The 24,194-nt window shown below is 33.6% G+C and overlaps 1 protein-coding gene across 3 annotated transcripts in view; it reads left to right on the top strand.

Annotated features, from left to right (window-relative positions):
* Positions 1-20,624, top strand: part of LOC131168228 (peptidyl-prolyl cis-trans isomerase PASTICCINO1) — a 59,505-nt gene extending 38,881 nt beyond the window's left edge. For 2 of the 3 annotated variants that reach the window (XM_058127526.1, XM_058127525.1), the window contains exons 14-21: positions 180-249; positions 7,819-7,878; positions 8,127-8,183; positions 8,564-8,632; positions 8,811-8,888; positions 19,684-19,785; positions 19,892-19,963; positions 20,063-20,624. In XM_058127526.1, the coding sequence (XP_057983509.1) occupies positions 180-249; positions 7,819-7,878; positions 8,127-8,183; positions 8,564-8,632; positions 8,811-8,888; positions 19,684-19,785; positions 19,892-19,963; positions 20,063-20,326 (772 nt within the window). In that variant the 3' untranslated portion in view covers positions 20,327-20,624. Of the gene's footprint in view, positions 1-179; positions 250-7,818; positions 7,879-8,126; positions 8,184-8,563; positions 8,633-8,810; positions 8,889-19,608; positions 19,786-19,891; positions 19,964-20,062 lie in introns of those variants that run through there. The other variant, XM_058127527.1, reaches the window with a different exon arrangement.
* The last annotated feature ends 3,570 nt before the right edge of the window (positions 20,625-24,194 follow it).

Here is a 24,194-nt window from a genome sequence, read left to right as displayed (position 1 = left end):
ACCTCCGTAATATATATCTTTATATGCTAATCTACATGTGGTCAGTACCTGGATTCATTGAATAGAGCTTTCGATCATCAGCATTATCAAAATAACTGTCTTTTCCCTTTTTTTTCTTTTTTTTTGTTGTTTTTGAATCATTTCTCTGGTACCCCTGGCACACGCTCGCATTTCCTTAGGCCAAGTAATGTTCCTGAAGGTGCTCATATTCAATGGGAAATTGAGCTTGTTGACTTTGAGATGCCAAAGGTAATCATCTTGACATCTACAGAGAAAAGTTTATTTATTTTGATTTTCCTGCATAGTGCATGTGGTCATCATCTCTGTAGCTACAGGTCCCTTAAGTTTGATGTGCTTGTTATTTCCGACATTTTTGGGAATCCATGAATTTTATTCAGAGTATAGCCAAAAATATTATTTTAATGTCTACTTTGATCATAAGATTTGATGGAACACACCAAAGAAAAAAGAAAAGATTTGATGGAATCTATGAAATCTATGAATTTAATTCTGTTTCTCTCTTCTCTCTCTCTCTCTCTGTTGTCTTATTTCTCTTTGTCTGTTTTGGTTGTCACAAAATCCATTAACTGAAAGAAATAAATATGAAGAAACTCCTAAGGCTTTGATATATGGCACCAGGAGGCAATAAATCCAGCCATATAACAAACTGAAAAAGACAAAAAAAGGTAAAATTGGATGTAGAATGTCTTGTAACTAAACCACCCCAGGGCTGAGAAGCCTTAATCCTAATATTTCCCTTATCAGGCCGAAGCCCTTGCACCCTATAGTGCTCATCCATTTCAATGTCTTGAAATATGGAGAGGCATAATGTGCTCTTTTCTGTATTTGATATGGATATTGTTGAATCTGTAATCACACTAAAGCAACACGTTTTGAATGCTCAGGCAAAAGCTAGAAAAGACAACCTAAAACAACTTAAATGAGCAATTATTGTGTATAGTTATCTTAATATGGAATTGGTTAATCTAGATATAATTATGTTCTCAATTATCATGGCTTCTACAGTTGCCATTGTGATAAAAAAATAAAATCAACAGTTTGCATTGTACTTTTCCTTTTGGCAATTATGCATTTGGCAGTTTTTAAAACATGAGTCAGAGAGTTTGAACTCATTTAAGAGAGTCCAAATTCACCTTGAAGTCTGTGTCAACTGACTAGTGTATATTCCTATGAAATGAAGATATAATTGTTATCTTTAGTAGAGAATTATAGTCCAACCCAAAGGCCTATGATCAAGAATTTCACCAAATATTCGAAGCTAGGGTATTTTTTAACCTACTAAACTAGTCCCAAGTTTGTGAGTCATATGAATATTAATTGCAAGGCATTTTATCTAGAGTTGGATGAATATGAATCGAGTTTGGGCTTTCTTGTTCCCATGAGTACATCACTCCTGCATGAACTCATCAGTGCCATCCATCATTCTACACACCACCTTGTTCACTTCACTCTGCTGCTGTCAGCACTACACAATCCATAATCACCATCACCAGGCCCTGTCATCATGGTCACTTTCTCGTGCCATCATCTTCCTGTCCATCAATCTTTTCAATACCATCTCCATTGCTTCCATCCTACTAAAGCTCTACTCCTGAAATTAAAAAATTTCATTTGCTCCCAAATGAAACTCACAGGTCCTCAATTAACCATTTTTACATAATAAAGTCCCAGTTTATGTTCTATTGTTAATTGCGTTCTCTGCTATCTCAAAACCCAAGGGCTACAGAATGTGTATAACATTCATTTGTATATCACCAAAATATCAGCTACACCTTGCAAACCTGATGAAGCCCGCATCAGAAGCAGAAATTATTGGGAAATGACATCCCATCTGATTGTTGTCTAGCCCTAGCTTTCTTGCAGACTTGCAGTCACCCTGGACCCCTCTCTATCTTGTTGGCATTTCTTTTTGAAAAATTTTTTAGCTGCTGCAACCCCAAGACTAGATGCAGACCCAGCCTTCACATTGGATCCTGCTTTGCAAAGCAAATCCGTTATTGTTGATTGTCACTTTCTTGTCATCGTAGCCCTGCCATTTCTCATGAACCCCCATCACTGTAGCAGCCCTTATGGTGAAACTGGTATCCTTGCTTGACTCCCTTATACAAGACCCAGCTTATGAGACGCAGCTTATGAAGCCTAAGTTCCCTTTAATTTTCGCCTTATATTTTGAAACCAGCTCCCCCCTCCGCCCTACCCTTCTTTCTCCCTGCCTCCTCCCAAGCTTCAGGGAAAGTGATGTTACTGGTCCAGATATTGACTTTCTTTGCATTGGTATGCTATATAACACATCACATTGTATATGATCAAGGTTTTAAATTTCAATTTGAATTAAAATTTTGACACTACAAAAATATGGAGAGAAATGTGTATTTCAACTTTGATTTTGATGTTTTTTATTTAGTGGCACAAATTAGTAATAAAAGATAGAATTATTTTGGCAAAACTTTGAAAGCTATTAATAGGTGTACACTACAAAAATATGGAGAGAAATGCGTATTTCAACTTTGATTTTGATGTTTTCTATTTAGTGGCACAAATTAGGAATGAAAGATAGAAATATTTTAGAAAAACTTTGAAAGCTATTAATAGGCGTATTAATGCATGATTTAGAGCTAAAATATTGCGAATAGAATGTATGAATTTTTTTAGTGAAACTTTGAAAGCTATTATAGGAATATTAATGCATGATTTAGAACTAAAATATTGTGAATAGAAAGTATAAATGACAGGGTTCTTGTTTTTTTTTTTTTGGTGACTTTTGAACTCCAGATCTCAGATGAGCTCTTTGGAGTCTTGGAGCCCCCCACCTCGGGCGGCACCAAACCAGAGGCAGAGGCTTGCCTGCCAAGTATACCCAGGTTAGCAGAGAAGTAGTTGTCATGTAGAATCAAACCCAAGACCTCCTATTACCAAGGGACTTGTGCCCTATAGTTACCTAGGACCATGATCCAGATCAAATGTCGCAGTTTAGGGGTTGATTTTGTCCCTGATTGATAGGGGTCGAGATCCAAACTGCCAAAATTGGCGACCCTAATTAGTTGACATTTTTCATATAAATCATATGAAACTTTAAAACATATTGTAAGAGAATGGTAATGTTGTCGGTGTGACCTGAAGGTCATGGGTTCGAGGCATGGAAATAACCTCTTGCAAAAATGCAAGTGCGTACTATAGACTCATTGTGGTCCGCCCCTTCCCCAGACCCCGCATAAGTGGGAGCTTTGTGCACCGGCTACCCTTTTTTTTTTTTTTTTTTTTATTGCAAAAGAAATTGAAAATCGAATTTTTCTCTATCCTTGGAGGTAGAACCCTAGAGCAGAGATGAATTTGCTGCCACAAAACTGCTGTGATGCCTACAATGGTGAGAAGAGAGGACTTCTTGCTGCTCAAAGTGTGTGACGCATAGAAGAAGATTCAACTTCCTGCTGCTTTCCTGTTGCAATGGCAAATGGATCCCAGGGAACAAGTTGAGAGAAAGAAAGTGAGGAGAGAGTTGTTTCAGTCCAGAAAGAGAGAAAGTGAGCTGTTGCAGTCCCAAGAGAGTGAATTGACTTTTCAGGCCACTTCTTTTTTATTTTCTTTTTTCTGGCAGTGGAATGCCAAAAATCTGCTGTTGAAAGTTGTTCAGATGGAAATTAGTAATTTGTTTGTTTAAAGAGTCCAACAAATCTGTTTATTTGGTAGTTAAAAAAGTAAGACACTAGTATATATTAAAAGAAATAAGCTAATTTACTAGTTAATGATTCTTCATCTACTTTTTATTTTTCTCATTGCGATTTTGTAAAAAAGAAAAAATGAATTTATAAAAAAATTGTAATTGTTAGTTTTGTATATATATATATATATAAATTTTTTACTTAGAGTTGAAAAATATTGATAGTAAGTAAATGATCAAAGCGTACTGGGATCCAAAATAGTGGTTTGAACATACCACGAGCCGAAATGGCATAATGACTAAGCCTACCCCCCTGAGAATGACATACCTCTTAAGTAGTGTACCCCGTACCTGTGCTCCTACTAGAACCGAAACATACCACATTCCGCGTAATTATGAGCCCACCCATGTTTGAGCCAACCCCTAGGGTATAAATGACAACTACTTGGTGGATAGGATGTGATAACTATAAAACAATAAGATATTAAAGAGGTGATTACAAAAGACCACCTGTAAAGATATTAAAGATATTTAATTAATAAAAATAAAATTCATGAGTCAACTAACTAGTATTTCATATGTAAATACAACTGATTTAGACAAAGAATAAAATGTTGTAGGTAATCTGTAAGCTCAATATTAAAGGCAATTTCAATCTATACTTTTACTAATCTTTATTTCCATAAAAAAAGGAATGTTTATTAAGAGAAAGATGCCACATAGTAATAAATTGGCTGAATGTTAATTGCCAATTTATAATAAGTTCCATATATAATAATACAACAACAAACCAAACCTTAAGTCCCACTAGGTGGGGTTGGCTATATGAATCATTTTCCGCCAAGTTATGTGATCATGGATAATTTCCTTCGACAAATTTAGAACTGCTAGATCCTTACTATCTCATTCCAAGTTTTTTTAGGTCTACCTATATCCCTTCTACTGCCCCTCATGGTAACTCACTCTTCCTCACAGGCTCACTATGTGGCCTGTGTTACAAGTGCTCAAACCATTTGAGTCGTCCCTCCTTTATCTTTTATAGGAGTTATGCTTAACTTACCATGAATATGTTTATTTCTTAATTTATCTTTTAACATTATACCACACATACATCTTAGCATTCTCATCTTGACAACTTTTACTTTTTGAATATGTTGTGTCTTAGTTGCATAACATTCCGATCCATATAACATAGTTGGTCTTACTGTCCTATAAAATTTTCCTTTTAAGGGTGTACAATCAAATAGTACACTTGAAGCACTTCTCCATTTTACCAAACCTGTTTTAACTTTATGCTTTACATCTTCTTCAATTTCTCCTCTAGCGTGCATAATAGATCCAAGGTATCAAATCTACTCGTGCTATTGATTCCTTCATCATCAATTTTAACTTTGTCTTTAATATTCCTCCTACTATGACTGAAATTACATTTTATATATTTTGCCTTATTTCTACTTATCCTACAGTCTCTAGATTCTAAATCTTCTCTCCATAATTCTAACTTAGATTCTTCTCCACCCCTAGTTTCATTAATCAAAACAATATTTTCTGCAAACAACATACATTGTGGAACCTCATTTTTGACACTCCTAGTCAGTTCATTCATCACTAAAGCAAAAAGATAAGGGCTCAAAGCAAATCCTTGATGTACACATAGTGTGATTGGAAATTCTCTAGTCTCTCCATCTATAGTCCTAACACTAGTAATTATTCCATCATACATATCCTTAATGACATCAATGTGCCTATTGCACCTTTTTTTTTTTCTCCCTAACACCCACCATAGGGAAAAAAAAGTTTCAAAAAACCAAAAACTTGAAGGGCTTTCACTTGTTTAGGGTGGTAATCGTACAGTTGAAGGTTTTTCAAAACTTTTAATGCTTTGCTCAAACTTCAGACCAATGTTATCTAGAATGTGGAACGTTTTGGTACGTGGAATGGGAACGGGAATGGGATTGCAGTACGGTACGTGCTCTCAAATGTGGAACATAGGTGTGTTTGTGTACTTAAATAGGTATATTGGCGAAAGAAGTCTAATGGCACTTTTATACGTTGGAGAATATGTTGAGTGCAGAAAAGATATTCTATTGTGTAATATATCAATAGCGATAGAAATAGACTTAAATATGTGATGATTCCCCAATTTTAACTATTAAAATGTTATCTTATGTGAGAAACATTTAATTAAAACATTGGATCATTTGATTCAACATTCCGGAACAAAAATGTACCTCATTTTGGAATGTTCGTGCGAATACGTGTTCGCATTTGTGCTTCAGACACCCAAAATGCCATCGAAATCAAAAGATGTATTTAATGAAATTCTTCAAATATGCTGAAATTTCGTACGACCCTTAATAGTATCCTATAACATTCAACAAAAATAATATTACATTGAATTTCAAAACTGGAGTCTTTGAAACTCAAATTTCATTTACAAGGAAATTTTGTTACAATTTACATAGTCAAATTTTCTATTCATAAATTTCAAGATAGTTTGTGAGAATTTTGTAAAATGGAAATTAACCTCTCTTTCCATTTCAAAGGTGGTAGAAAGTGGAAATTTTGATGGAAATTTCAACAAAGTTTGTGGAAATTTATGAGCTTGTATATAATAAACCTACAAAGGCTTACAATGCAGTACCTATACGCAAGGACCATCCCGTGGTTTATGTTAATCAATGCTGTCTCCTGCACCTACACATGAAGAAAAGGATTTCACTAGAAAATTCAAGATTTATGCGAGTTTCTCAAGTGGCTCAAGAAGTAAAAACAAGAATGGATACAAATATAGAACAAGTAATATTAGTCTTTAAACAAAGGAACGGTGTTCTCTCAACCTGTTTTTCTTGGGGATCCTATTCAAATGACGTTGATAAAAAACCTGCCAGGGAATCTCTCACTGAGAAAGTGATTACGGAGTCCACAATTGAACTTGAAAATTCCAGGAGAATGATGAATGTGCCAGTCTAGGAATCTGAACTAGAACAAGCCATGGAATGATGGAAGAGGCTAAAGGGCAAAATGTAACTCATCCATGGAGGCCGAGTTTGGGTTTAAAATTTGGCATGAGTGATTTGGAATTCACTATTCTCAGTATTTTCAAATGCACCTACATCATCTCTTCCTACATGCAATACTATATCAAAAATGTGCAGATTGTACTAGTAATCTACAAGCCACTTCGATTCCTTTGTTATTGATCCCTCCAATATTTAAAATTAGATGGTGAATTTTTGCCAACCAGGGAAGAATAATGAGGATGCTAGTCCTGCCCAAAAGCCAAGATCAGGAAGTGTGGGAAATTTTAGATTTGGGAATTTTTCTATAAGTTATTGTAATTTTATTTTCATATTTTAATTTAGAATATGCTTGGGTATCTTATATTTTGGGGTATCTTTTAATTTAGGACAATAGTGTCCTTTTAAAAAAGTTTTTCTTTTCTTCAGTCTCAAATATATTAGTCTTGCCAATATTTTAATTTTATCTTGATATGGATGAATCTAAATTGAGTTTGTGTTTACCTGTTTTTGTGAGGACATTGGTCCATGTGACCTTCTCCCTCCCTCCCTCCCTCCCTCTCTCTCTCTCTCTCTCTCACACACACACACACACACACACACACACACATTTAAGTTTTAGTTTTGACTCTGGATTCTCAATGTGCACAGAAAACTCACACATAAATACACTGAACTGACAATATGGGCAAATACTGAGCATCATCCGAATCAATAGATTGGATTGGTGTTTTGAATGTAAAGTTGGTCCATATATTTAGAAACCAATTCTTGTTGATAGTAAATTCCAATTAGAATTTTAGCACTTATGTAAAATGGACACTAAATTTCTTGAGAAGTGATCCTCTATTCACTTTTATGGCCTTCAATTTTTTCAACTGGAGTTGCTGACTTGATTCAACAAATTGAAGATGCTAATATGCTTACTTGATAAAGCATTTGGTGTTTGTAATGTGGATGTGGTACAGATTTTATATTCACTTATCATGTCATTGATGGGAAATATTTCTCTCTTTTTACTCTCCCCATAACCTGCTTCAACACATTAATACACACACGTGCGCACGGTCAACGAATAAAACCATGACATTTATGTATGTTTGGGGATCCTCATTCTAGGACTGGACGGGTTTGAACTTCAAAAGCATAATGGATGAAGCAGAGAAGATACGATGCACGGTATGTATTTTGCAAGTATTGGTGCTTTTTGCTTCATTTGGACAGTTGGTAGCTTTTGGATCTTTTAATGGCGGTTCATGCAGTGTAGGCATGTGTGTATGCAACTGTGTGTGCTTGTTACAGTGATTCAAGTTGGTTACTTCATCTTTACTTGATTGTCCCGCATTAAACTAAAAATCAGTGGGTAGAAGAAAATTGGAGTTTGATTGAGGCCACTAGGTTAATGTGAGGCTATTGTTCATTTCCAGGGTAATAGGCTCTTCAAAGAAGGGAAATTTGAACTTGCCAAGGCTAAATATGAGAAGGTACATATTTTCCCCACTTCTCCTTATCTTGATCTAAGCCATCTCTCCTGATTGAAGCTATATGCTGCTCGTAGTGTTGGAATGTAAAGTTACATTGTCCAAAGTCAACTATACTACCTTTTAATAAATTAGGCATCTCAGTGCCTTTGGGTAGGCCCTGTTTTGTAATATTGAGTTTAATACTAAAAGAAAAATGATTTGTGGTTACTTTAGCGTAACAAATGTGCTAATATGACCTGATAATATATCCAGTTGGTGTTGTCAGAAATCCATACTGCTCTAATGCTCTTGAAACAGCTTCTCTGATTAATATGCTTGAATATTCTATTGTTACAGTTGATGTACATATCATATAATACCATGTACTAAATGCTGGGCAGGTACTTCGGGATTATAATCATGTCAATCCACAAGATGATGAGGAAGGCAAAGAATTCGTAGATTCAAGAGTAAGTTTGTGTTTGATTAGTAACCAAGAAGGAGCTCTGTTTTTTTTATGATTGTTGAATGATGTTTAGTGTGCAGTGTCTCTCTTATATTCCTATTTTAACGACTTGATCTATAAGTTAGATTGCATGTTTTCCATACAAAATGATTTTTTTTTTGTTTGTATTTGGATGACTAAAGAATTCTTTACACCTGAATGTGGCTGCTTGCTACCTCAAAATGGGAGAGTGCAAAAAATCTATTGAAGCTTGTAATAAGGTATGTTATCTGACTTAATTCCTTTAAGTTTTGTTTGTTTCAAAGAAGAATAAAAATTGGCAAAGGGGCTGGCGTGAGATATGATTATCTTTGTGATTTCACTTTGCAGTGTTATTTGCATACTAGCGTGATATGAAATGAAGAGGTGGACACCCACCTCTTTTCCCTCAAGCATCTTTCTATTCTCCATATTTTTGTTCAATTTGGTGGATTATAAAGTTTTAGTTTTAGTTTTTTCTGGAAATATTATAAATTAGTTAATTATGATGGTTTATTGTGAGTTCTGTACAGTTGCTTTCAGTATGTAGTTGATTAGCACTGCTATGTAGCCCCTTTGCTCCCATACCTCAACTATTAAGCACTGTGTTGCTGGCTATGATATGCGTATACATTGGGCTTTGGGATTTTTCTTTTCTTTATTTTTTTTTAAAAAGGTAAGAAAATATATTAGCTCAAAGGAGTGATACAAGACCACAATTGGGCTTTGGTGATTGATTTCCATTTTTTATAATATATATATATTTTGCATCTTTTTTATTTTTTTTTATATATATATATTCTAATTCTATTGGTATCTGAGCAATTTCATTTGTTTTGGCAGCTTACAAAAGGTAAAAGACCAAACATAGGTTTATGTGGTCCTTTATCTTATCTTATATATATATATATATATATATATATATATATATATATATATATATATTTTTTCTGTGGCATTTTTTTCTTTCAATCTTTTTGCAAACCCGTTGTCTTTCTATGGACTAATCAACTATGAAGCATACATATGGACAACGGACATGAGTATGGCAATGCAAGGCATGGAAAAATCTGAAAAGGTTGGAGCTAGGAGACTGTAATTGATGACTATGCATTTTATGCATCTAAATATATTGTATAAAGAAGACATTAACGTTTTTGATCACATATGTATATTAAACCCGAACATTAGAAAGAATGTGTCTATTGTAACGACCTGCCTAATTTACTATATATATATATAACATTTAAGATAATAACCCTATACAACTGTATAACATAATCAACTTGGACCTGTGGGTGCCAGGGATATACCCAAAAATACAATTCAGATACCTAAGCAGTAGGAAATGTAAATTACAACAACCATACAACCAACCACAATATCAGAGTTCTACTAAACCTGTTATATATACAATCATCCATCAAAAGGTCAAAAGTACCCTAGGGTTTCAACCCAAAAATAAACCTGACCCTACCTCAACAACTCACCCTTTAGATTGGGTAGCCCCACCGGTCTCTACTGTCGCGGAGCTCTATCCGCTTCCTCTACCTGGATTTCCTGAAATGTTTTTATAGTTGGGGTGAGACACCTCTTAGTAAGGGAAATAAACTAATATCAGTGTGTGACAACATGAGGGTTTTCGTGTTATACATAATATCAGTACATACATCATATCTAGTAAAAACTGTTGATATCATACCTGAATAAAACATGATTCCTCATACATAATATAATGTACAAAATTACTAACATGAAAATCATCTTATATAACAGTACAATACTGAAATACACCTAGGATGGATAGTTAGCTGGTGTCATGTTTTACCCCCACATGACTTGGTTGTGCAGCCCGAAGGCGGGACCTAGCAATGGCTGGCCAACCATGCTAGATCAATCATAAGTCTGTAAGTACTATGGGCCCGCCCCTACCTGGTCCTGGGACTGCTAGGGGGACTACTCCACTTTACACTAATGCCATATTGACTACCATCTCCCTACACTACTGGTCGTGTGATAGCACTATCATAATTTTTAAACATATAGCTACAGTACCGTGCTTCTAAAACTGTACTAAACCATGCCATTCTGGTTATGATATTATATAATAAGTTCCATATACTGAACATAGCTGTTTCATATTTCATAATAATAACTGTCATGTAAATATTTCATAAATTCTGTCTGATCATACTTGATTATGGCATCTATGCCAACATGAATCTCGGCATCTGCGCCGGCATAACATAACATGATCACGGAATCTGCGCCGGCATAACATAATATACTGTACATAATTTTCCTGTACTGGTTAATATTATAATCATAAAATCATGGTTCTTGTGTTATTTTGTAATTACCTTGAAAACTATCATATCATACTTGATTTGAGAAAGCATATTATTCTGATATACATATTTACATGGAAATTTAACCTCATGCCACACAGAAATGGGTAACATTTTGAATATAAAATTTGTTCTAAAATCATGATTTCTAACAAATCACGTTTAAATCATAATCCTGTTCATAATAGTATTTCCCAAACATAGTTATATAATATACGCATTTTTCTGAAGTTTCATGTTGTAAAATGATAAATAATTTCATGGTAAATCATGACTTAGTTTATCCCCTTACCTGACTTATTGAGAAACCCACAAAACCCCCGATTCCTACACTTGCAGTGTTCCCAGCACAACAACCTAAAATTAACATTTTTCCCAACAAAATTTCAGTATTTCCTTTCCTAACATATTCTCCTAAGTCCAGAAACACCAAATACCCAATAATACTGAAACTAACTTACCCAAATTTTGGGATGGTTCCCAAGTTAGCCTAACCAATGATCCACTCTAGTAGATATGAAGAGAATCTTTTCAGGAGTAGCGTGGCGGTTTCAGATTGTCAAAACGGCGAAAACCCAAGCCAGAAACTTAGAGAGAAGGTAGAGGGGACGAAAATGTAGAGAGAGAAGGGTTGCATGCGAAATTTCTTGCGCTAAAATCCGATTTTGGCATACTTATACATTAACCTTCGTCGATGAGACACGTCACTTCGTCGACAAAGTCAAGATGGGAGTTCGTCGGAGAACTCATAACCTTCGTCGACGAATTTTAGGCCCTAAAATAGCCTCTCGGTAATTCCTCGTCGACGAGACATGTGTCTCCGTCGACGGTCCCAATAAGCCACTTTGTCGACAAACACGAGATCCTGCTGTGACCTCTTTACAATTTCCTTTTCTCCATCTTTTATTATTTTAAATACCATAATTCTTCGGGTCTCTACATCTATACTTTGGCCTTTCTGCTCAGGACATTCAATTGTTAATATGTAGTGCTATGCTTTATCCTTTCTGCCCAGGAAATTCAACTGTTTAAAGTGGTCTAAATAGTGCTTGGAAAACAAGTTCCTTTATGGCTTCTCTAGAGATAATAGAATCATTTGTATCCAAAAGCACATTGAGAAGTAATGACTAGCATTAGAACTACAAGTGGGTTTTAGGGGAAAAAAAGGGTGTATGTAGTTAGTAGTAGGTATACTGATGTTATTAAGGATATGTATGATAGAGTAATGACTAGCGTTAGGACTACAAGTGGACAGGTTAGGGAATTTTAAATAAAAATAAGAGTACTTCAAGAATCAGCTTTGAGCCTTTATCTTTTTGCTTTAGTGATGGATGATCACACTAGGAGTATCCAAAATGAGGTTTTGTGGTATATGTTGTTTGCAGATGATATTATCTTGATTGATGAAACTAAGGGTGGAGTAGAATCAATTTAGAATTATGGAGAGAAGTTTTAGAATCTAGAGGTTTTAGGATAAGTAGAAATAACACAAAATATATAAAATGCAGTTTTAGTCATACTAGGAGGAATATTGGAGAAAGGTTAAACTTGACGGTAAAGAAATCAATAACATTAGTAGATTTCGATACCTTGGGATCTATTATGCAAGCTAAAGTAGAAAATGAAGATGTAATGCATAGAGTTAAAGTTGGGTAAAATGGAGAAGTGCTTCGAGCGTGCTGTGTGATTGTAGAATACCATTAAAATTAAAAGAGAAGTTCTATAGGATGATTGTAAGATCAACTATGCTATATGGATCAAAATTATGGGCTACTAATAAACAGAATATCCAACAAGTGAAAGTTGTTGAGATGATAATGCTAAGGTGGATGAGTGATATAACATCGAAAAATAAATTAAGGAATGAACATATTTGCGGTAAGTTAAGCATAGCTCCTGTAGAAGATAAGATGCGGGAGGCATGACTCAGATGGTTTGGGCATCTACAATGTAGGTCAAATAGTGCACCAGTGAGGAAGAGTGTGCTAATTACTTTAAGGGGTAGTGATAGACTTAAATAACTTAGAATGGGATAGTGAGGAATGATTTAATAGCTCTGAATTTATCTGAGGAAATTTCCCATGATAATATGGGTATTTTAGGAATTTATTTAATTTACATTTTATTTTGGATATTTTTAGTTACTTTGAGATTATTTTGTAATTTATAATATTGGCTTTGGGGTTAGTTTTCCGTTATGCATTTGCATTGGATTCAATTTACCCTCTCACATATGGTTCATCCCCTCTCTCTCTTTTTTACTCTTCTACTTCATCTTCTCTTTTCCTTCTCATATTCTCTTCTGCCTATATCCTTTCTTCTTTCCCCTATTTTCTATCTCTAATTTCTTCTATTTCTCCATCTCTTCTTCCTCCTTGGTGTTAAGAGTAGGTCCCAATTATCCACCAACCATGCAACCATCACCTTCACCCTGGCTAGTCAGTCATTGTCTTCCAATCCTAGCCATTGCTCACACTTGCATGATCCCTTGAATCCAAACCCAAGGCCAAATACTTTTACATTTTTGTACACTTAATATTTCATAAATACTTCTCTTATAAAGGATTTTATATAAATACTCTTATACACTTAATGACTTTAAAGAGTGGGCATAATAAAAGCCAAATAGATTTCTCCTTAACTTGGAATGGGGATCATCTATCTTGTAAGGATTGTAAAGTTATTCGAGGTAAAAGTTTGGCTACACAACATAGAGTTTTAGTATTAGATATATATATATAGAAGAAAAAGAGTAACATAAAGCAACACAAAAGGATTAGATGGTAGAGCTTGAAGGGAGATAATGTAATAAAATTCAAAGATAAAATGATTAAAAAGTGTGATTGGAATATAGGGTATAAGGTAGATGCAAATATTGTTTGATCAAAATAGCTAATTCTATCATTAGGGTAGCAAACGAGGTTTTATGCGAGTCCAAAGGAAGATGCTTGACTAGTAAAGAAAGTTGGTGGTGGGATAAAAAAGTCCAAAAAGCCGTTAAGACAAAAAGAATTTGTATAAAATATGGCAAATTTGTAGAAATATAAAAAATCTTGAAAAATATAAAGAGGTGAGAAAAAAAAAAAAAACTATTTGTGAAGCGAAACATAGAGCTTATGATACTTTATATACTAGACTAGATACATAAGAAGGAGGAAAAAACATTTATAAACTTGCTAGAACTAGAGAAAGAAAATGTAAAGATTTAGGTGATGTAAAATGTATAAAGGACGAGAATGATAATGTCTTAACTAGAGAAGAAGACATAAAAGAGAGGTGATGAAGATACTTTGATATGTTGTTTAATGAAAATCAAAATGAAAGATTGAACTTGGAAGTGACAAATGAGGAGAAGACTAAAAATAGGAGATTTATTCGCAAAATTAGAGTTCTTGAGGCATGGTTTTAAATAAAGGCCACGACCGTTACGTAACGCTGTTACGTAATGGTTTTTTGGGTTACTAATACCGTTACCACGAAATTGGTGAGAAGAAAAATCACAACCGTAGCGGCCATTACGTAACCGCTATAGGACTGTTTCACTTCTCACTTTTTCCTTCTCTTTCATTAATCATTCTCAATATACCATGTGGCGAGAGGGAGAAAAGATTATAATGAGGATGACAATGATACAAAATTTACTATTTCTTTAAATACTCACAATAGATGCATTAATTAACAATTTGAAAATATTAGGAAAATATTTAATTTTGATAATATTAGTAATGTGATATTTATGTTCTATATTTTTCAACTTCAACGATCTTTCTTTTCTAGCTATTTTATATTTGTATTATTTGTATGCCTTACGTGTCTAATAGATTAATAGAGTGTATAATGTATTTTGTTCTATTAATTAATTTAGCACACATAAGAATTTATCATAGATTAGAACAATGAAAAGTATAAATACACATGCACGTAATTTTTCTATCAATGGTGGTTTAAAACAAATGTAAACTTGTTGCCCTTACCAAATAACTTAGTTACTCGAACTAAAGGATCCAAAATACACTAAAACTCTTTTTAAGAAGGGCTAAAAGCTTAAAACATGCAAGTACGCTAATATGCACAAGGTTGTGCTTGCTTCAAAAAAGTTCACGGCCGTTACACCCGCTTCCCATTATGTAACATCCGCTTCCCGTTACATCCATTACAGTTACATTACACCACCCGCAACTGCAATTTAAAACCATGTCTTGAAGTTAAGATGACATATAGGACTAGATAAAATACTAATTGAAGTTTGGAAATGTTTAGGGGATAAAGAAAGTATTTGGTTAACTAATCTATTCAATATTATTATAAAAACCTAGACAATTCTAGTATAATGGAGAAAAAGAACATTAATACCTTTAGTCAATATTCAAACTGTAATAATTATCTTGGAATTAAGATTATGAGTCATACAATGAAATTATGGGGTGCAGTTTTTGAACATAGAATAAAACTAGAAACAAGAATTTCATAAAATCAATTTGGTTTTATGCCTAGGAGAAAAACTATTTATCTTTTATGAAGATTAATAAAAAAGTTTAGGGAAAAGAAAAGGGACTTGCATATGTTTTTTATTGACCTAGAGAAAACTTATGATAGAGTACTTAGGGAAATTCTTTGGTGGGTCTTAGAAAAGAAGGGGGTTTGTAGTAGATATACTAAGGTCATTAAGGATATGTATGATAGAGTAGTGACTAGCATTAAGATTGTAGGAGGGGAATCTAGAGATTTTCCAATCACTAGGTGTACATGTTCTACTTTGAGTCCCTATTTTTTAACTTTTGATTGGTGAACTTATTAGGAATATTCAAAATAAGATCCTTTGGTGTATATTGTTTGCAGATGATATTGTGTTGATTGATGATATTAGAAGTTCTAAACTATAATTTTGGAGAGCCACATTAGAGTTTAAAGGGTTTAGGATGAGTAGGAATAAGATAGAATATATGAAATATAATTTCAATAATGTAAGGAATAGTAGTGGAGTGAAGATTAAACTTGATAATCAAGAGATTAGTAGTACTAACAGATTTAGATATCTTGGATCTATTATGCAAGTGGAAGGGGAAATTGAAGAATACATAGTGCATAGAATTAAAACAAGTTGGGTAAAATGGAGGAGTGTGTTAGGTGTGTTGTGTGATCGTAGAATATGCATGAAATTAAAGGGACGGTTTTATAAGACGGCTATAAGGCCGAGTATACTTATGGTTCAGAATGTTAGGCAATTAAGAAACATGTACAAAAAGTAAAAGCTTTAGAAATGCGAATATTAAGGTGGATGAGTAGTGTAACATTAAAAGATAAAGTAAAAAAATGAGCATATACGCAATAATTTAAGCATAGCATCGTTCGAAATCAAGATAAAGGACGGGTGACTTTGATGGTTTGGGCATTTGAAATGCAGACCTAGTAGAGCACTTGTGAGGAGGAGGAGTGGGTTAGTTATTGTTTTTGACATGAAAAGGGGTAGGGGTGGGGGTAGGCTTAAAATAACTTGGAATGAGGTAGTGAGGAAGGAGTTAATAGCCTTTAATCTAATTGTGGAAAGCGCTATCGATCAGATGAATTGGCAAAGAAGGATTCGTGTAGCTGACCCCACCTAGTGGGACTAAATTATGCTTGTTTTAATATTGTGAAAAAATAGGTGTTTGTACTCAATTAATTAATAAACACCTTTTTATTTTTATTTTTTTTATATTAAAATAGTTTATACTAAAATAATGTGTTTGGATTAAAAATGTAAAAAAGAAAATACTTATTTTGAGAGAGCGTCAAATCTTCCCATTCAAGTAAGGGACTCATTTGGTTATCTTCCTATTCAAGTCAATAAAGTTTGGTAAATAGCTAGAAAATTGATGAATACAAAAATCAGGACATTTTGCCTGCAAGATGATGAGAACTTAGTTTTTGTCGATCACCTTGAGTTTCACTTCTCCTAGCACTACTTCATCCTTGAAGACCTACAGATTGCCGATTCCTCTCATCCTAGGTAACCTCATTTTGCCCCAATCATGATCCTTGGCTGCCTGCAGCCAGTGCGCCATTTGCCTACCTGTATTAAAATTTAATGATCCGATGTTTAGGTGCTACATGGATGTGTATGAAAAATGTTGCCATGTTAAAAAAGGGTTTAGGAAAAGAAATTAAGAGTCAAATTCCTTGGCAGAAACCAAAGACCTCTATCTCTTGGTTTGAGGTTTATAAGTTGAATGGATTTGGAGGCTGAGAGATTTCTGTAGTGATCCCATTTGAAGAACAATACCTCAGATTCAATGTGGCCCAGATGTAAATTCAATCCCATTTAAAGTTTTCAAGAGATGACCCAAATTGTTGAGAATAAAGATTCCATTTTCAGTTGTGCTTTTGTAGATTGTTGCATAGTTGAGTATTGTGATTATGTTAATAATTTGCATATTAGTTTTACAATTTTTTTAACCCTTCAATTGATATGGCTCATGAGTTTTCTAATAATGATGAGCTCCTAGATTTATCTTTATTACCCCTAGATGGCTAGACATGTCTGACACTTCTTCTATGTCGGACATGGACCTTGGCTTCCCCTCAGATTTAGTTGTTGAGACTTCAATGAATTTCAAGATGAGTTGCCAACTACAAGAAATGCTTATTATTGACCAATTCCTGAAACACAATTTCTCCTCTTGACCCATCGAATGAACCACAATCATCCCCTCTCGATTTTTGTAAAGATTCCTTAGTCATGTACCCTGCCCTTAAGATTATCCTTTTGATTTCCACATCCATTGAACCTGTTCCATGCCTGGTTTATCCCCTCCCCATATTCCTTCACCAAATATAATCATACATTTCTTGTAGTTCTTGAAAATGGACCAGATGCATATCTACTTGATTTGCCATTAGATTTGAATAAGAAATTAATTTCTCATTTGAAGGGATTCTTACTTTATCAAAGATTCAAAGAACATTGGAGCTTTTAAATGCTTCTCCAAGAGCTCAAATGTTTGTTATCAGTCCTGTCTTGTATGAACTACAATATGGATGCTATTAAGCTTTTAAATGATGAGTTTTAATCGGAGGATGTATTTGTTACCTTCCTATGGTCATTGCTGATGCATTACAGTTATACCAGTTCTCTTCATTTGTTTGGTTGAAGTTCTTTACTGCAATGTTGTTGTAACTATGTTATTTCAGAACTCAGGGTCAAGTTTTCTCTAACATGGGGAGTTTGATGGTAACCACCTTTGGGTAACTATGGCTGTTCATATTTTTTAAGGCTTTGATATAACTATTTTTCAATAAAGTGGTAACCTAGCATGGCATTAGAGGCATTGTTGCTTGGAGTTACTGGGTTCTAGTCCTATTGGCTGCTTTTATGGGAAATGTGTTGAACAGTTATTGCATGGTGGTTGGTATTCATCATTTGTTTCTCTTCATGTGTGGTGGAGTGTTAAGGCTTGGTATATATTGTTGGCCCACAACCTAACAGCTTAGGCTTTTAGGTAATGTGGTAATCTAACAATATTCTAATAGAAGATTTAAACTATAGGTTTGCTTTAATTTGGAAAAAATGGGTGTACTAATTTTTAGGTGCTATTGTGGATAATTTTAGTTACAGTAGCGTTATTTTGTAAATTTGTTTCTTTACTTAGGATTTCTTATTTGCATATAAATATAGACTTATGAATATGTGGGGCATTAAATTTGATGATTAATTGGAACTTTTCCCTATGCTCTAATCTATTGCACATCTAAATCTCTCTCTCTCTCTCTCTCTCTACATCTTCCTTCTCATTCTTCTCTCTTCCTCTCTCTCTCGTCTCATTCTTTTCTCCCGTCAACATGATTAATGAATGAGGCAGAAAACCTAAAAATTTATTCTAGTAGTTGTATGACAGCTAGTATTCTTGTAGCTGTTCCCAAGTGGTTGGGGCTTTGAAATCTAATGCTCTTTAGTACTTGTTCAGAAAGAGCTGCCGAGAGCTCAGGTGGCACATTCATCTTTCTTATTATAATATACCAACTTCACACAAGTTTATGCTCCTCTTGGCGCAGTGCTGTCTCCCAGATGAAGCTGCTCACCAGGTTGTGTTCAATAGTGATGGGTTGAACCAACGTTTGCATGGCCAGCAGCCCAGGGGAAAAAGATTTTTTCTTTTAGGTTACACGTTTGGTTCATGGAATGCTTATTCTCAGGAATAAATTAGTTTTAGTAGGTTAGTTACAATTAGTTATACAAAAAGTTATGTTACTATAAAACAAATAAAAATGCGAAATATTTTATGAGTCCATAATAATGATTAGGTAAGGAATAAATATTCCCAAATTTTATCATAAAGATGTTTATTCCTTTCTTATTACATGTTGAATGAAATAATTAGGAATATACAAGGAATAACTATTCCCTTGATTTTCAAAATTTAAATTATATTCCATCTTATTCCAAGGAATAAGTATTCCACTGAACCAAACGAGCCAAATGAGCCATTAGGGTTTAGATCTTCTCTAACAGTGAGCCTCATAGATTTTTAATAAGAACTGGTTGAATAGAACTGGCAAATACTATGATAGTATGATGTCAGCTTGCTAAATGCCTTTCTGACGATTGAAAAACCTAATAATGCTTTTGAAATCTTAGGTTTACTCCCATAGGGCCATGGTCACCACATCAGGAGCATTGATCTTGATCTGTGCATGTGTTGGAACTGTGTAGGTGTTGGATGTTAATCCTGCACATGTGAAAGCGCTGTATAGGCGTGGAATGACTCACATGGCAGCTGGTGATTTTGATGAAGCAAGAAGTGATTTTAAAATGGTAATGCTCAGAATTCTTGTTAATAATTCTGATTTTTAATGGTTTGAGGATTGGTTGCCCGATTTTAATTACTAAAATTGGATTCTGCCATTCTGAATGCTGTCAGATGATTAGCATGGACAAGTCATCTGAACCTGATGCCACAGCAGCCCTTCTTAAACTAAAGCAAAAGGAGGAGGTCAGTTGCCCAGCGGCAAATTTTCTACTTGTGATATTAAATGGAGTGATAATGCTTTCTAATTTCTCATCCAGTTTTGCTTGATGAACTCATATGCAGCAAGTTGAAAAGAAAGCTCGGAAACAGTTTAAAGGAATGTTTGACAAGAAGCCAGGGGAAATTGCTGATGCTGGAACAGCTGATAAGGAAGGAAATCAGATTGCTAGTGAAAATCAGAAGGATAGTGATCATGAGGATTCAGAGAAGTTGGATGAGTTAGACGAAGCTGCAGCAGCTCCACCTCGAATAGGGCTGTTCCACTTTTGGTCTGCTGGTAGAAGATTTCTTATGGGTCTGGGCCTACAAAGATGCACCATATTATAATTTTTTTTTTTGGGTAATAATATATTATACAAAACTTGAGCATCATTTTCCCTTTCTTTCCCCATTAGTAGCCTGAGTTGAGATAGTTCATCTTACTGGATAAATTTTGCTTGGAAAGAATTTAAGGGTAAGGCTAAAGAGTGTATTGTTTATCATAGAAAGTACAACAGTTAAAAAGTTCTAACGGGAAATCAAAAAAGTTTCCTGTAGCACCTTGCAGACTGTATTTTAATATGCAAAACAGAGTAAATAGGATGTTTGACTGGCAGTTAGCGGCATTGCCATTTGATGACTTCAATGAGATTCTGTGCGGAAATGGTCGCTTCCACTGTGTCTGGGCTGTAGAAATATCTCAGCTATATTTTCTACGGATATCAACGATCGCAAGCATCCCTTAAGGTTTTTAATTTGCACAATGCCAGTGAAATCATCTGTTGGAATCCTGTGATCTGATAAAAAAAAAAAAAAAAAAAAAAAAAAAAAGGGTAGTTTGTAAGTGGGAGAAGGATAGAGGGGTGTTTTATATTATATTATATATTTTTTTTATTTTTACAAATTAGTTTAGTTTTCTAAGAGCATGTTTGCTTTTGTGGTTTGGATGCACAAAGGTATGACTAAGCCCACTGCCTATGTTTGGTGTAACAAAAGGTGGGAGATAGAATGACTCACTATGAGGGAGGAATTTAGGATTTCTCTGGAGCCATTTACTTTATAATTTGTTTGCGAAATAAAATGCGTTAGGAAAGGACATGACCAAATTTTGAATGAAGATTGTGATGAAATTAAGTGAAAAATTGTGTTTTTTAAAAAATTTGAAAGTATTGAATTGCAAAGTATTAATTAGTATCAAGCGGTATGTATTTAATTGGCTTTGTTTAAAAAATAAGTGTGGGTACACATATATAAATGGTTTGAATGCTAGCTGATTTTTAATAATTTATGTATAAGTTTATTATAATGATGTTATTATATTTTAACATTTTGTTAATATATTATAGTATATAGTTATTGAACTATATTGATAATAATATTAGATAGCATAACATTTCAAACATTTTGCTCAAATGATGGGTGACCTTATTAGGAGTATAAAAAAAATGAAGTTTTATTTTCAATGGTATACGTTGTTTGGAGATGATATTGTCTAGTTGATGAAACTAAGGGTGGAATAGAATATAAGTTAGAATTATGGTGATAATTTTTAGATTTAAAGATTTTAGGATTAGTAGAAATAAGACAAATTATATGAAATATAATTTTAGTCATATAACAGTGAATATTGGAGAAAATGTTAAACTTGATGATCAAGAAATTAATATGCAAGCTGAGGAAGATGTGATATATAGAGTTGAAATATGTTGAACAAAATAGGGAAGTGCTTTGAATGTGTTGTAATCATAGAAAACCCTCAAAATTAAAAGGGAAGCTTTATAGAACAATTGTAAGACCAATTATGTTATGACTTAAAATGTTGACAATGATATATTATCGAGATGAAAATGCGAAGATGAATGAATTATATAATATTTAAAGATAAATTAAGAATGAATATATTAGCAATAAGTTGACGTAACTACTATAGAATAGAAGATAAGGGAGGCCTGAATCACATGGTTTGAGGACTTGCTACATAAGCCAAATAGTGCCCTACTAAGGAAGTGTGAGTTAGTTATTGCGAGGAGCAAAAGGAGTAGAAGTAGATTTGAAATATTTAGAATGAGATAGTGGTAATAAAGTAATAGCTCTTAATTTATTAAAAAAAAAAAAACCATAATTGAGTAAATAAACAAAAAAAAAAAAAAGATTCATGTTATTGCCCCCCAAGGGAAGTTCAGGTTGTAAACTCAAGGATCTCCTAGTTGAATGATCAGGATTTGAGTATGGGGGTTACGACTTTCAATACTTTAGTATTTAAGTGGAGAAGGGTAAACCAGTGAGCCTAATATCTCGGTGGATTAGTTGAGTGTCGAAATGGTCTCAGACACCATCGTCTTTAAAAAAAAAAAAAAAAAAAAAAAAAAAAAGAAAAAAAGAAAAAAAGAAAAAAAAGAGAGGTTAATGTTAGTGACTCTACCTAGAGAGACTTAAGGTTTGATTTGGGATGAACATTCGGTCGGTACGGATAATTAACATAATCAAAAAAAAAATTTTGGTTAAAGAATTGTGTTAAACGGACCAAACTAAAATTTCATATAAACCAAATCTAAAATTGACCAAATTTCGGTTAAATAGGTTAACCAATTTTAACAAAATCAATATTTTAATATATATGATTTACATAATATGTATATATATATATATATATATATATATAAATTATATATAAAATAGTTAATTATATATATATATATATATATATATGATTTTCTGTTAATTCGGTTAATCGAGCACATTATATTCTAAAACCAAATTGAAATTTAGTGAAAATAAAAATTGAACTGAATTGAATAAATTTTTAACTAAACCGAATCAATCGAATTTATTTGATTAATTTGGTTGATTTGGCTTTGGCCGAATTATGCTCACCCCTAGTTGTTGTTATATAACATTTTTATTTACTTTTTTCTAAACTAGATTTTAATTAGTATCTTAATTGATATTTATTTTAATTAATATTTTTATATTTTTTATTAAATAAAAAATATGTTATTATTATTTTCTAATTAACAGTTATTTTCTATTAGAATTTCATAATTCATCATTGATTCCTGATTATGGAGAAAGGGAGAAAGGGGAGATGTGTTAAAGCACCACATACAGTACAATCAGATTTGACAGTAGAGGTGTCGTTAGGCTAAGGTAGAGAGGCTGAGGTTCATCTTGCATAGGTCAGGAGGGGAAAATTATACAGTGGACCTCTTCCTCCATATGTTTGTGTGCCTGTATTTTAAATGTTAAATATGTGGCAAATTGGTCATACATTCGTTAAAACATCTAAAGAGAGGGAATTATTTTCAATGTGTAAAATTTAGGAAACAAACACATAGACTTGTGGATGGAGAAGTCCCCTGTATAGTTTCTCGCTGGGAGGGAGGGAGAGAGAGAGAGAGAGAGACGAATATGTAAAAGACTACGCAATTGCCTTTCCAAAAATTTGCAAATTTGCTTCTCTCTTTACAGTAACTAATACAAGTAGCCTCAAAAGTGATTTCCTATTACTTTTTGTAATAAAAACTCAATTTTTTGTCAGCCAAATAATTAATTAATTAATTAATTTATTATTCAAGTACTTATATTAATTGATAATTATTGTAAGTATATTTTTTAAGAGACTTTCAATGGAGTTTTGAGTTCATTTATGTGGCATACAAGGGCTAGTCTCTTACCATGGACTAGCAAATTAGCAATGACTAAGCCATAAAAGAATTAAGACGTTTATTATTATTATTATTATTATTAACAATGTGTTAAGAAGTTAGAAATTTAGACCATAGATTTTCACTTGTGTGCATTTGGCAAAATATAATATAAAATTATATTAAATTTTATTTGAATCCAAACAAGTAAACCCACTGTTTGAACCTCATAATCCCAAGTACAACATAAAGGCATTTTTTATCTGTTAAATGAGCAGCTTATTCTATGGTTGATGGCAATCTAAAAATGGGACATGATAACTATTAGGGTGAGTTCAATGTGGTCTTGTAAATCTTAACCATCGAAAACCAACGCATGCATGAGGATCACAACCACATCAAACATGAATAATGATTATAAGTATATATACGCAGCATCAGCAACTATTTTACCTTTGCAGGTTGGTGTAATCCAACATTAATTTAAACTGGTTAACCATATTAGTATATTATCTAGGCATTTATCACAGATTTTCTTGGGGTGAAGGGTTGTTTTTGTGGTGAGTGGATGA

The sequence above is a fragment of the Malania oleifera genome, chromosome 11, assembly GCF_029873635.1.
Source record: "Malania oleifera isolate guangnan ecotype guangnan chromosome 11, ASM2987363v1, whole genome shotgun sequence".
Taxonomy (NCBI): Eukaryota; Viridiplantae; Streptophyta; class Magnoliopsida; order Santalales; family Ximeniaceae; genus Malania; species Malania oleifera.
The sequence above is the reverse complement of the archived record's forward strand: the minus strand, read 5'-3'. Positions and strand labels throughout refer to the sequence as shown.